This window comes from Taeniopygia guttata, chromosome 1A, assembly GCF_048771995.1.
Source record: "Taeniopygia guttata chromosome 1A, bTaeGut7.mat, whole genome shotgun sequence".
In the NCBI taxonomy this organism is placed as follows: domain Eukaryota; kingdom Metazoa; phylum Chordata; class Aves; order Passeriformes; family Estrildidae; genus Taeniopygia; species Taeniopygia guttata.
The window spans coordinates 13,456,140-13,471,209 of record NC_133025.1 but is presented as its reverse complement, the minus strand read 5'-3'; the positions used below and the strand labels follow the sequence as shown (position 1 = coordinate 13,471,209).

The following is a 15,070-nucleotide window of genomic DNA, read 5'->3' as shown; positions in this document are numbered from 1 at the left end:
AGTGCTCCGAAATTTCCCATGAATTGAGTTTTATAGGTCAGATATGGCCTGGCAGGCAATTGTGCAGAATTGCTTGCAGTGGTTGCAGTTTGATGCTCATGTGGGTAGTCAGGTGGACAATTTCAGTACTTGAACCACATGCAAAAATAGGCATGGGCCCAGACACAAAAATGGTGCAAGGAATTTCAGAAGACTGGTTTATATTACCGAGGCACACACAAACTCACACACATCTCCTGATTCTAGAACTCAAAGGGAGTTTAAGGTCCTCGAGAGTTAAAAAAACATTAGAAGTGTGTTTCAAGACTAAATTACTTTTTGCACTTTTAAAACATCCTATGCCACCACTTAGGTAATTGGCTGGTCTGTAGTTCCCAGTACAGGAAGATGTGAGTCCTCTGTTGTTCTCTGAAGACACACATCATGGGTCACTTAGCAATTGGAGCAGAGAACAGCAGAGACACAACAGAAGATCCCACACCTCAAGATCTCCACTTGCAATTTTTCAAATGGTTACAAAGACACACTGTCTTCAACTGTTTTGCCAGTTCATGTGAAAAGAGGAAGGCATACAGGAGAGAAATCACATAGGGTTTTCCCAGTAAAAACAGCTAACTTACAGCCAGAAGAAAACAAGGAGGTTATGAAGATTGTTGTGTCAGTTATTTATGAAGTTTCTTGTCTTGGCATTGAATCCCTTCCTTCCTTGTTCTACAGTTGCTTCCAGAGTCATGTAGAAAGAAACAGATCCCGCTCACTCCCACAGCTCTAAGTGGTTTTGGCCCAAAGTAGGAAACTCCCTAAGCCCACTGGAACCCCAGCTCCAGCCTCTCTGTGAACAGCAAACTCACCACAGCTCCACCCTTACAGCCCTACCAACACTTCTGCAATGTGGTCGTTATCCCTCCTCACTAGATATTTTGAGAAGAAGTGGGGAATCAATAAATATGATTATTGAGCACACCCCCATAACACAAAGCACCAGTACAGCTGGAGAGGAGCTGGGGCCACTTCCTACACAGCTGTGTCTGGGATATGTCCTGTTGTCCATCTGTCTGCCACCTGCCAGTGGCTTTTTACAGGATGGTTCAAGCAGACCTTTTAGTCACTGCAATGTAATTGCAAAGGAAGCATATGTTTGTTTTCTTGTCTTCTCCTTTGTTTTCCTGACTCCACAAGTTTTCCATTGATTTTAACAGCAACAATTTCAAAAGGCTGAATGCCAATGTAGTGTTGTGAACACCAAAACCAGATGTGCTTGCATATACTGTGGGGACAATTTAAAAGACCCTTTGAAACTCTGTTCTTGACAGCTGTGATTGGGGTAAAATAAAGGAAGTTTGCTAACTCCTCAAGTTTCCCCAGCTCTTACCCCAGCACTAATTATTACAGTGTCAGGCAGTACTCAGCCCCAGCTTGCAGCTCACATTGTAGCAGGAGACAGGCCATACATGTGCATATTAGGGATAGATCATGAAGTGCAATTTAATCTAGAATTCTTTACAAACTGAGCTGCTCTTTTTGATCTGTAGTGTCAGTCTAAAAGGGAGAAGATTCAAACAAATACCAGACTCTCTTTGTGCCATATAAGTCTTAGAACTTAGGTGTTACAGATTCTTAAGTCACTGCAGTTTTCACTAATTCAAACAAGTAGATAAATATTTAAAAGAGCTCTTTTAGCATTCCAGACACAAGCATAAATACACAGAAACAGCAACATTAGGAGGGAATAATCAGCCTAGAACACAAGGGCAGACATTGGCACTGGGAAGAAGATTCTTTATGATGCCTTAAGTTTTAGCTTTCATTTTTTCCAGATTCTATACTGCATTAGTATATCACTCTGAACTTCATATTAAGTGTTAGCAAGTTCTCTTCACAGGGTGGTTAGATAAAGCAATCCTTTTCCATCTTGAGAACCAAGGACACCATTGCAGCTTTAGGCCCAAAAAGGATAAAAACCAGCAAATGAAGGAGAGCAATCTGGGAGGGTGGGACTTCATAACCTGAAAGTGTAATTGGACAATTAACCCCAATATGTAAATGGACCAAAACATAAAAGTGTGAAAACTTGTGACCAGTTGTCCATCTTGGGTGTAGGCTTGGCTGGGCTCTTGTACTGCCCAAGGTGTATCCTTCGAAGGCCTTTTAATGAATACCTACTTTATTCCTTAAACTCTGGCTAGCCTCTGCTCCAGGTAGCTTCCCTTGCAGAAGTACAATAACATGGAATGAGCTATTAATGGTCTTGTTTATTGCAGACAAGGGGTTCAAGTATTAAGTAGGTAGCAAAAAAAAAAAAAAAACCCGATAAAAATTCATGCCTATTTCTAACATTTAATTCTTTTTTTTTTTTTTTTTTTACTTCAGATTCTTCACCCTTTTATCCATCCAGGTCTAAATCATTGGCCTCAGCCCAGGAGCCATGCATTGCTCTGGGTCAAGACAACACCCAAAAGATTATTCCAAACAAGCGGCTGGAATCCCCTGGCATGGCCCCAGGTGCTATCCTGTCTCCACTTTTGCAGAGATGGCAGGAGAGGAGCCACCATAAATATTCTCAGCAGGGACCTTGTAGAGTCTCACAATCAGGAGACACAATGACAGTGCCTTAAATCCCATCAGTGTCTCATGCAAGTGACACAGATAAATCAACAACAGAGTCGATCAACTGTAATAATTACCAAGCTCCTGCTTCAGAAACAACCGTCCATTGTGCTTTCTACAGCAAAACAGTCAGCTTGTATCACATGAATATTCATTCCCATTTTTCCAAATTCTCAATATATCCTCACTCCATTAGTCTTCAAAAGCTATTTCTGACTTGTGTGTTATGACACAATTTCCTGCTTATGACACAGTCAGAGACAACAGTGTTTCAAGATCACCAGGATTGTTTACAAGTGTGTCTGGGAAGAGGAAGACTGATCAAAAGGGAAAACTTTATATGTCTAGACATTTCTGCATGAATAAACAAAATTATGGTGAAATGCACACCTGCATAAGGAGCAAGGTCTATATGATTGTATTCACACCGGGTGAAATTAATCACTTTGTCTGAACTTGTTTGCATAACTTTAACCTCTGTAAATGCTAACAAGTAAAACAAGCTTGTTTGGCTGCTCTTAGCATGAAAGCAGAGCCTGGAAATCTTGTAACTACTAAGAATACAAATAAGAATAAATGAGGGACATTAGGACAAAGCTTTCCAGTATAAGAATAGGAATCATAGCAAAATTAAAATAATTTTTTCAGTTGTATTTTGTTGTCATCATTATTTGCCCTTATGTTAAACCCTCCCACTGGTACCAAAGTAGTAAACCTTAGAAAACACCTACATTTTGAGTGCAATGGAAAATTTTTACTCACGTGGTAAAGTAAGGGCTTTCATCATCAATGTTAATTATATTTATCTTCACTGTTCTAGTTGAGTTGAGTCCATCTGGATCTGTCACTGTTACATTTAAAAAGTAACTGTTAAATAAGAAAAACAGAGTAAGAATCATTCTGTGTATGCCAGAAAACATTTCTCTGAATACTGTAAGCTAATTGGCCATGGAATAAAATACATTCTCACCAATGTGGATCTTTCTCATAATCAAATTCTTTCATGGAAAAAATGGCTCCACTTTCCGTGATTGAGAATGGTGCTGTTGCAGGAAGCAGTGAATACTGAAATGAAGAGAACAAGAAATTAGTCTTTTTATCTTTAAACATCCTGCCATTCATTCCTTGCCTTGTAGAACAGGGAAAGTTACAGAGGGTCATGCACCACGCAAATAACCCGCAAAAGCCACTGAGCAGATCTGTCCAAGGGTGTAACAACATTCCTTTATCTGCAGCTTCCTATGCCTCGGATGTGTCAGGGGTTAAGAGGCACATGGAACTCTCTGCCATTGCTTTCACACACAAAGCAGAGCTAAACCCCCACAGCTCTGCTTCCCTCCTCACCAGCTCAGCTTGACTGGGCAAAGACTGAGGATAGACTTCAAGCTAATTGCTTTCTTGAATAACAATAAACATTGAAGTCACATCTTCAGGTTCAGTTCTTGAATGTCCTGTATTTTATAAAGCCAAACTAAATAAAAGCAAAGATACAACATAATTCTTAGCTAAATGCAGTTACTTTCCTGAGATACCAACTTATCATATTCCACAAGTTTTTCTGAATACCAAGAGTATTTTCAGATCAACCAACACATTTTCATAACTGAAGGTCACAGTTTGTCCTGGAATTGTCAAAAACCTGATATTCATACATCTTGTGATTTCCCTACTGTCTCATTTAAAAGAATTTATGGTGTGATACAGAAGGTTAAAAATTTTATTTACCTTTAGTGACTCTTATCCACAAGAAACATTTTGTAAGGCTTTTAAAAAATTTTAAATTCACAATTTCTACTGTCTCTCTGATTAACTATATCAAATTCTGCCTTCAATATCCCTTAATTTTGGAAGGCTGAGAACTTAAAAGATTGTTTGTGTCCAAGCACTAAGGCAGCTTTTTCTTAGTTTAGTATTGAGAATGTTTCTTTTTTTTTTCCAGATTAAACCTTTTGTGTTTCTGATAAGGAAGGAAGTTGTTGAAAGATGATGGTAATTCACATTTCAGGCACAGCAGATTATATAATCTCTGGAGTTTTTTGTTTAATACAACTTACTTTGAGATTTGCATTTTCAGGATCAACTGCATCAACTTGGTAAATGCGTTCTGGAGGTTTCCTTTCCATCACATAGATTGTCACAGCTGCAGGGATGTAAGACTCAGTGTTATCTGGGTAAAAGTAAAGGGCACAGCAGCAAAGAGACTGATGCACTGAAGCTGTCAGGATGTAGTACTGCCTGCTGCATCTTCTCACTTCACAAGTATAATTCCAAAACCATCACAAAGATCACAGATACTCAAAAGATAAAAAGAAACCAATTACGTATCTGTAAACAGGCAACCACCATTGCAATATGAATTGTCCCTCCAAGGGAAAGTCTGATCTTTCCTTATGGCCTATCTTGAGCTGTTCACAGGTTATGGAGTAAATTATGCATTTGGGTTATGTCTGTGGGGTTTTTTACTATGCAGATGGGAAGAAAACAGTCCTGCTAGGTCCTCACCATCATCCCCTTCCTGTCCACACCCTGTGCCCTGCCAGGAGATCTCAGAGCCTTTCCTCTTCATTTCCTCTTTTTCTTTACACCTGTGAAGCAGATAAGCAGTGGATGGTCTGCACTTTGCTTTACAAAGGCTGATAATTCAGCACAAGGTACGTTTCTTTCCATGCCAGGGATTCTCACAGCTGGGCTATCCTATACTGGACCACTGGCAACAGGCTCATCTCTCCTTGGGCAGAGCAATTAACAGGACAACAGATCTTCAGATTACATTATTTGCTTTATGCCCTTTTGTGTCTGTGGGATCTGCTCTTTCTGGACTATTAATTTCCACTGTGACCCCTACTGACTGCTGCTCCTCATCAGAGCAGTGGGAATCCCAGAGCAGCGTAATGAGTTGTTCCCGGAGGACAACAATATGAATACAAAGTTTAATGAGAGTGAGATGCTTTTTCATAAACAGCAAATGCGCAATTAGTGTCTAATTGTGGCTGGTACTGTTAACTAAAGCCACACAGTTAGACAGATCAGACATCTGTGCTCACCAATTTATGGCAGCTCTAGCTGAGAGTTAAGCTGATGCCTTTATTTGTAACAAGCCCCCACATAGTTTGTTTCATGCTGTGTTGATCTCTCCGAGTGTCAGATTTAATTATTATTAGATTCCAGTGGCACCCATGATATGCAAGACACCAGCTATACTGAGAAGATGACACAGCCTCTTCCCTGGGGGGAAGATAATTTGCTTTACAAACTAAGTATTGTATGGAATCAGGGATGTCAATGTGCTCAGGAGGCATCAGTGAGGAGGGCTGAACGTGAGCAGGCTGCTCTGAATGCATCCTGCAAAAGCAGGCAAAAGTCAGGCTGCAGCTGGGCTTCACTGCTCCAGTGTGGTCAGTGCAGACCTGGGGGGCTGCAGCCAGCTCTGAATGCCTGCCACAAAGGGATCACAATTCAGTATTTTCAGATTTTTTAAAACTGCATGTTGAGGTAGGCTTGGCCATACAGTGCTATTAGGTCAGCAAGTCTTCAAACAGTACTTTATGGAATAAACTGAACTGTTCTGTCTGCATGTGAACATATAATTAAAAAATCATTATATTCTGATGCATCTGGTACCATTTTTGCAGGTCTTCATCATTAGTAAATAAGCAAGGTAAGGTCTCTTAGAGTGTAAAGCAGTTATTTCCCATCCTCGCTATCAATGGCAGTGTCACTCACATCAGGTGCAGCAAAAGCTGCAAAGCCTGCACTGGCCACAGCTGCAGTCCAGGCTCTCCAGCCTCACTCCCAAGGCTACTGCACATTCCTCCCCCTTGCATCTTTGCCCCTGGTCTAAAAGTCAACATGCAGACATCAACTGCCTCATGCAAGAGACATAATTCTCTGCCTCTTTCCATTTGTACCACCATAGATCACAATCTCCGAGGTCTCACTCTTAAGACTGATTTTCAACTTAATTTCTCATATTAAGGTGTGAATGCAATATGCAGATACAAAACATCTGCAGAGGAAGGTTTTTATGGTTTTCCCACAGAAATTCTTGCAGATACAATATGCACTTGTTGAAATTTAACTTGCTTATCCAAATCAGTTCAGTTTTCATCAAACTACAAAAATATGTACCCATACTCAATGGCTATAATCCCAGCAAACCCCAATTTTCTAATTTAAAACAATATGTATTTACTGGCATAATTTTTTCTTTTAATTCTTCAGCTGCTTCAAAATGATTAAATAATTTTTAAACGAAATTTCAAGAAAAATAAAAGGGCATTTCCAGAGATGAAGCATACCAACTCTTAGTGTAAAACAAAGCTCTGATAAAAACAGTGTTCTGTTCATCCCTTGTTTTTCTAAAGGAAAATTTCTAGACTACTTTACCTACAGGCACTGTATGAGCTCAATTTTTTTTAAGCCCATGTCATCTTTTCAAGTACTGTTCTTTTCAAATTCTACCATTATCTTACTTTGAATTGCCATATTTCCTTGAAATGCAGGATGTTCATTTTTATCTGTTATTCGAATAGTCAATATGTTAAAGTCAGTTCTTCCAGTTGTATCTTCAACAAAAATCTGCAAATCAAAGCTCTTTGGCATAGTTTCATAATCTAGGACAGGGTTTCCAGTGGTAATAACCTGAAAATAAAAGATTATTATTAGCACATGATGCAAAAGATGAAACTTATAGTCCAAATGAGAGAATACAAAAAAGGGACACTATCAATCAGTAAAGAGTGAGTGTTTAAGATGATCTTTTACTTGTTGGCACATTTCTCATGAGTGGCAAAAATGTGACAGAAACAGAGTAAAGAGATCAAAATGTTGTGTGGCTTCATGGAGTAACTCAAAGATCTTTTGTGCAAGGAGCAGTTTGAGGAGGAGATAGCCCTGAAGTAGCTGCCCTGCCTCACAGCTTTGTCTTCAAGTTCAGAACTACATCTTGCAGGTACGTGTCTGTTTCAAGGGTTTTCCTTTCCACATCATGCTCTAGGAGTGTTCAAGGTGTGATGAGACTGAGAATCTGGAGGAAGCCTTGCAAGACACAAGGGCAGTTTCACTTTTTCTGTGAGTTAGAAACACGAGGAGGAAGATCTTTTACTTGAAATAAAGAGTGTGGAGGCAGGAGACCATATAGTCTAGCAGCTACCAGAACCTTCCTTGTGTAACCTGTATCTGGGAGAAGACTTGCACAAAAACTACAGAAGAAAGTACCTTCGTGGGTACATTGTCTGAGAGAGGTATCAGAATTGTTTGGGGAAAATGCTGAACTAATTGAAAAAAAATAACCTAGGCCTCAAGTTTTGCAAGATTGATAAGGCAAAAATTTGTTTTATTTTGTTTTGGAGATTATATTTCAAAGGCTTCCAGTTCTGCATATCACCTCAACACAGAATATGTTACTAGCACAAGACTGACATTCCATGAGAAAAAGTAAAATGTAATCATTCTGGATTTAGGATGAGTCTCGAGCAACAGCAGGATGCTGAAAGATGTATGCCTCAATCTTCACTGCTGAAACCAATAGATCTTTCCTTTCTTGGACAAGAAAAGAAAAGGTGACAGTTTAGTTTTTTGTGTGGCTAACAAACTGTGAAACTTGAACACAGAAACTGGGAAGGAAGACTCTTAGGGCTCATGAGTGTATGTGACAAGTAGCATGTCAGTGTATTTACAACACTGCACAATAAAGGAGTCTGAAGAACATGCAGAAAGAGAACAACAGAATAAATCCTTGGGTTTAGATGAGATGCTGTGGTCCAGAGGACAAACACAGAAGTGATGTTATAACAGTTAGAAGACAGAAGTCAAAATAGAGACAAATAACAAAGAGTTGGAGGGGGAGTGAAGAGAAGCACAAATGTTTTGTGCCTTCTGGTACATAAAACAACTTCTCTCTGGGACCTTATGGATCTTTTTGTTACAATACTGCAGGAGAAAATCACTGTGTCCTGGATGGTGTCCTCTCCTCCTACTGTACAGACACAAGTTTCCCATAAAAGTGATGCTAACACAGAAGAAACATCCTAAAAAGCTTGTCACAACAGCGGAAAGCTTGATGTTCCAAATGAATGCTTGATGGAGATCTAAATACTGTAAACACATACAATGAATTCAACATTTTAAACTGTCCAGGTCTAAGCAGAAGTTATGTATTCTGGAGATCACCCCTCCAGTTCACAGCCAAATATTTTCATTAGTTCTGTAACTACAGCCAGACTAAATGTGCCTAAATACACATCTTCCACCCTCCTTTATAAAGGCCTTGGAAGTGAAGATGTGAATCTAAATGGTCCTTTTCTAGGTTGCCTTTGAACCTTTTTGGGTTCAGCCCACTGGTGTAGGCTGTGAGCCAGAATTCACCTTTCCTTCAGGTAGGAGCAAAGCTTATTGATAAAGGCAGGACTGCACACACTTGAAGGAACTGCAGGCTTCGTGAAAGGGGATCTGGGGTCACCCCTAAACTGTCTATCACTCGTTCCACATGAGAATTTCACTGCTCCCTGCTCCATCACCAATATATTCAGAGAGTACCACTAAGAGCGCCCAGGTAGTTTCAGGCAACATCAGTTTTTTATGCACTCCACACATCTTCTGCTCTTGAGAACCTTCAAACAGGAGTAAGGTGAAGACAAAGGGACAGGACTGAGATCTCAGAAACTGTTATTTTCTCAGAAGTCTCAAAATATATCAAGAAATGTGATATTGCTTTCTGCGGCTGCAACAGGACTAGATGTGCTTCATAAATACTGAAGAGCCTATTCAAACAAGTTCTTAGCTAATCTCACAATTCATTCATGAAATACTGCCTTTTCCTATATATTAACAAAGATTTAATATCAGCAGGTAGAGCTGAGATGTCTGGTTTTCAATCAGATCACTTTTGTGAAATGCTGTACAGATCTGCTACAAGTATAAGTAATTAAAAGTAGCAATCTTCATCAAGCAAATTAACTAAGAACACCCATGTATTTATCCTTGCTTTATGAGTTGTAATTAGAACTCCTCTGCTAATTTGCAGAATTTGTATGTAGATTGCTTTGTGATTTTTTTCATGACTGATATCCACTGGCTCTTTGTTCTAGTCCTCCAAGTGACTTAAGGAAATGTTGAAAAAAGCAACAGTTTAAACAAAACAAAAAGGTTCAGAGGCCACTCTAGTAATGTAGCTGTGGTGTGACATGAATAGAAAGAGGCACTTTGGAAGAAACAGTCTCCAGTCTCCAGCTTTTTTGGCCATCCATTTTCATCCTTGTGTCACCCTCCACTGTTCTAGAACAATAATTTCTCCACCATCCTTGCTATGAAAAAAAACAAGAAGGACCTTTTGTCTATTATTTGTCATCCATATTAATTTCTCAGTCCCACTCAACAAACAGCAATATAAATTCTTGTGCATCATAACATAAAGATGGCACGGGACAGGAGCAAGCAGGTATATAAAAGGACTAAGTTTTTTGGCAGCAGAAGGGATCACTTTAATGCAAAATGCTGAAATAAAGCTTAGGAAGGGAGTCCCTACATTATGGGTTCTCTGTCAGCAAAGCCAGTTTTAGGGATGTATCCATTTCCTTCTGATTGTTACACAGAAGTCAAGGAAGGAACATGAAGCAGAGTTCAGGGAGGTTTAGGTTAGATATCAAGCAAATGTTTTTCACCCAGAAAGTGGCTGGACACTGGAAGAGGTTCCCCAGGGAAGTGGTCACAGCACCAAGCCTGGCAGAGTTAAAGAAGTGATTGGACAATGCTTTCAGGCACATGGAGTGATTCTTGGGGTGTCCTACATAGAACCAGGAGCTGGATTAGATAACCCTGAAGGAACCCTTCCAACTCAGCATATTTCATAATTCTATGATCTCTTCAGCTGACCCAGTCCAGGTATGTGTACAGTCCTACCCTATGCTTCACAGGTGAAAGAGGGCTTTTTTGAGAAGTTTTAAAGCCATTTCACTGACCTGGCTGAGGAGTAGTAAAGAGCCAGCAGAGTTGGCACAAGTGATCTTTGTGCTTTGCTGGGAGGCTGGAGCATGGGAGCCACAGCACCTCCCTGCAGGCTCATCAAATCCATGAGCCAATACCACCCAGGGACACAGCCTTACTTTTTCCAAATTTTCTCCCAGAAACACCAGCAAAGAGAACAAGAAAAGAGCTGTTGTATCAGTTCTGTGAAAACCTGAATTGCTTAAAAACACTCAGAAAAAGATATCCAAATCACCTTCTTAAGACTCTGCACCATTTCTATCTATATCTATTAAAGCCACCCTTCAGTGTCACTGTTCAAGCACAGTTGTACAAACAAGTTGCAATGGGATGACAAGTTATCGTGCATCTGAACACTCATTGTCTGTGACAAATGTGAGCTAATGCTTGCTGATTTATTCAACAATGAAAATCAGCCTGAAGTAATGGAAATTGCTCTGCATTTGCCATAGGACAAGAGCATGCAATGGATAAAGACAGGTCTCAGATGTGTGGAAGGGTGGTAACTTCTGCATCAAGATAACATACTTACGTGTCACAGCCTTTGTTCAGAAATAAAAATTACTTTGATCTAATTCAGCTTCATTTATTTTGGAAGTGAGACAAATTAATTTTAATACTTAAATTCTTGGTGAGAATGGCCAAACAGGAGCTGTATGCAGTTTAACAAAGGCATTATCATTTCACAGTGAGTTCATACATATTAAGCTGAAAAACTTTGTTTAAAATCTCAAAACAGAAGCAGATCCTCCACGTTCTTCTTGCCTCTAATTTTCTAAAAATCACATTTTTTTTTCTATCACAGAATTAATGGAATTATTGTGATGAGTGATTTTTCCTAGACGCAATTAAAAATCATAATTACTATTGCTATTCATCTGTCATATCTATTACAGCATTTTTGAATACTACCACAGTCTACATTTAAAATTCTTTTCTGATTGAAAGATGAGACACTGTGCACTGTCAGTGCTCAGTAATCCAGGAAACATCAGCCTACAACCAAAAATTACTCAAATTAAACTTAAAACTCACCGTGAATTCAAGTCCTCCTTTTGGTTCAATGTCAAAAGCTTCTGCAAGTGGATTTGACTTTACTATGATAGAACGAATTGCAACACCTTCAGAAGGAGAAGCAGTCACACTAAAGTTGTAGACTGTAACACCAGCTGCTGAGTTTTCTTCAACAGTGCTTGTTGCAGGTAAGCCCTTAAGAAACTGGGGTCTTCTTCCTGCAGATGCAGATGAATGTAAAATTACCTGAGCTAACAAGATCACAGCTTTTGTCCAGAGCTGCCACTAAGGAACACAAAATGCTCCGACTCTCTTTTCACCAATGAATGAGGGCATGTGGTAGTAAATCCAGTGTTAATGGCAAAAGAATGCATCTTTTCTGTAATTTGGTCCTATAGTGTTGTCATCTAGAGTGCTCATTGTTAAAGTATTATTTTACTGCATCATTTGCTTTCATATATGTCATTATGCAGAAGCAAAGAATCCCAAAATGTTTATATTTTTAAATTTTGTCCCCTGTACTAATTAGTGCCTCTGTTCACTGTTACATCAAGAAGTACCTTGAATCACACAGACCCAGATACTAAAGAAGCAATGTTTTTTTTTGTGGACTGCACTATCTGCAGTACCTATGTCCTTCATTTTCTCTCTTCTAATTCTTTCTATGGCAGCTGTGTGCAAGCCTGGCTTTTGAGTAGTGTGAGTTAGTAACAATTTCAGGAGTGCTACTGTCATGTCTCCTGCTTTGAGCGAGGAAGAGCAACCTGGAGTCCTTGGAGAAGATGCAGGCCCACAAAACCACACTATGGCTCTAAACTGCATGGAAACTGCACATGCTGGTGAGGCATCCAACAGATTTGCACAAGCTCCTTGTTTGTTCAGACCTTTGGACTCCCCAGACAAACTTTTTGCTTTCTCTGTCATTTAGCTTTAAGCTTTTGGTATTTTTGACAAAGGGCTGTTGTGCTTCATCTTATGAAGAGTGTCTAGAAAACTTAAATCAGGGCTGCTTTTGATGCCCTGAAACAACACTTCAGTAGTCTCACATCCCTGAACCAGCAATGTACCCCAACACCACACTAGGGCAGGGCTGACTGTTGCTTGGGGATGGATGCTTCGCTGGCTCATCTGAAACACTCTCCAAGAAAGCTGGCTGTGTTCAGCCAAACTTCCTACACACTCTGTGCCAAGAGGGAGACAGATAGTGCCCACTCAAGGGTCTGGACAGGCTCTTCATACACCAGCAATTACTGTAGCAAAAGCCCCACAAAGTCTTCTTTTTTTTTTTTTTTTTTTTTTTGCTGCAGAGTTGCAAGGTGAAAAGCTGCTACAGGAACTAGTCTGAGACCATTGGAGCTGCAGCCTAAGGGCCCCTCCACAGCAGCATGGAGATTCAGATGATCCCACACTGCAGATACAGCAGGTTCATGGGTCACTGATCCAGCTGGGATTATTCTGGCATTTATGGAAAAAATGACATTGGAGATACCATACAGATACAGGGTGGGATGTGGGAGACTGTAGAGTGGGAACTGTCTGAAAGAGTTAATCTGAACAGGTCAATCTGACGCCCTGGTAGGACTGAGTTCAGCTGAGCTGTTACTGATTTATGTCAGCAGGAGCAAGATACAGTGAAGGACTAAGTTTTTGTTACTGCTATTACAGATTCTACAAAACATCATCAACAAAAATCACCCATGCAAATGAGGCTAGGCTGAGAGGGGCTTCTGGAGTTATATTTCCATAAGTGGAGCTGAACTTCAAATAAAATTTCCTGTGGACAGTACTTAATGAATTCAGCTCACTCATCAAGCCACAGTTCATTAATGGAAACCATTTCTAAAAACAATAAAATAATTTACAGTATTTAGAAATGTAGAAAGGAGTCACTATTTTTGTATTATGTCCAAAGATTGCATTGGCCGCTTATTCAGAATTTGTCTTTCTAAATCAAAAGTTCTAACTTCTTGCTCTTTATTTTTAACTGAAATTTTAGGTCCTGCATCTGAATGGCTTCTTCTTTTTCCAACCAGTTTTACCAAAACTCGCCTTCCATATTTCCAAATCCATTCTTACCTCTTTACTTTGCAGAACAAAATATTTCTGAAGCAATTTAACACATTATCAGAATTAATTACAATCATTGATAATGATGAGTCTGAGACAAAGCAATCATGAGATTATTTTGGAGAAGTTTATTTATATTTAAAACTTATTTATCTGTGATGTGACAGTCTTTAGACTGTGCTTGAGTAACAAGCACAAGATTTTCTCTGTCCACAACCATGCAGGTTAGAAAAATGCTATTTTTCAAAGAAACCTGAAAGTGGCGGGCAGTGTCCTAATCACAGTTTTGGGAACATCAGGAAAGCCACTGAATACTGACAGGTTCCTGAGGGATGGCAGAACTCTTCCAGTTCCTTGAGAGCAAAATGACCTTACCTGAGCAGGAAGCTTACAGCAACACCAGTGCTTTGTGTGCCATGCAGACTTCAGACAGTTTGAAGATCTACTAAGTTGCTAATGTGCAAATACTCATATTGGCAAATCTCCCATGTATTTACACTGAGCAAAGTTAGTAATGTTATACTACTAATATTGTCCACAACTTTCTTTCTGTTTGGTCCTGTTTGGCTGCTTGTTTTACTTTATCAAAGAGAAATGTTATCAATATATGAAAGGAAGATACTGGAGTATGACTATGAGTTATTGTTTCTTGAAGAGCTGACCTCCTTTCCCACTCCAGTGTTGTTGCCACTGAGCAGTGGCTATTAGAAATGAAGTGCCTCATCCAAAAAAGAGTTTTAGCAAAGAGTCATATTCTCTTCATTATACTGCTGTAACCACAGAGCCCAATCCATTTCAGTAGGAAACTAATTGTTACTTGATTTTTCCCATCTGTGTCTGATACCTAAATATGTCTTATAAAGTTCCCTAGAGAAAGCATAACAGCCAACAGTGTTCTAATCTTAGCAGCATAATGAAATCATGTTCTTACCAGATACTACTCCCAGCATAATTAGGAAAAGGAGCATGTTCTTCATTGGCTTTGTTACCCTGTCCTTCATCTTCCCAGGATGCAAACTGAAGGAAGATCACAGTATATTTTCCCCAGTTTACATCAGCTTCACCAAAATTCTTCCTCTTTTTCATGTTGTGCAGTGAGAAATGAAACAAAGGGCCCGTGTCTCTAAGGGAGTTTCCAAACACTGTCAGCTTGTTTGCTTGTCAGGGAACTGCTCCTTGCTGACACTTCATTCACAGCCCTGGTCTGTACTTGGGAAAACAGTCATTAATTGTCCTTTCACTATAATCATCTTATTCATTGAAGCATTATGAAGAGAATCTAGTATGTTTTAAATCTGGAAATACCATGATGTTTTCACCACTCTGGCAATGAGGTGCTGCCTCCACTCACCAGAAAAAAAAACTCATGTTTTTAACCCAAACCAAGAACCTGAAGTTT

At 39.6% G+C, this 15,070-nt stretch overlaps 1 protein-coding gene across 1 annotated transcript in view; it reads right to left on the bottom strand.

The window, feature by feature from the left end:
• CDHR3 (cadherin related family member 3) overlaps window positions 1-14,781 on the bottom strand; it is a 34,312-nt gene extending 19,531 nt beyond the window's left edge. Inside the window, exons 1-6 of the mRNA XM_030291753.4 lie at window positions 14,603-14,781; window positions 11,626-11,822; window positions 7,080-7,248; window positions 4,662-4,747; window positions 3,578-3,672; window positions 3,370-3,474 (exon numbers count right to left, since the gene is read on the bottom strand). Of these exons, the coding sequence (XP_030147613.4) occupies window positions 3,370-3,474; window positions 3,578-3,672; window positions 4,662-4,747; window positions 7,080-7,248; window positions 11,626-11,822; window positions 14,603-14,672 (722 nt within the window). The 5' untranslated portion in view covers window positions 14,673-14,781. The remainder of the gene's footprint in view (window positions 1-3,369; window positions 3,475-3,577; window positions 3,673-4,661; window positions 4,748-7,079; window positions 7,249-11,625; window positions 11,823-14,602) is intronic.
• Window positions 14,782-15,070: the final 289 nt, after the last annotated feature.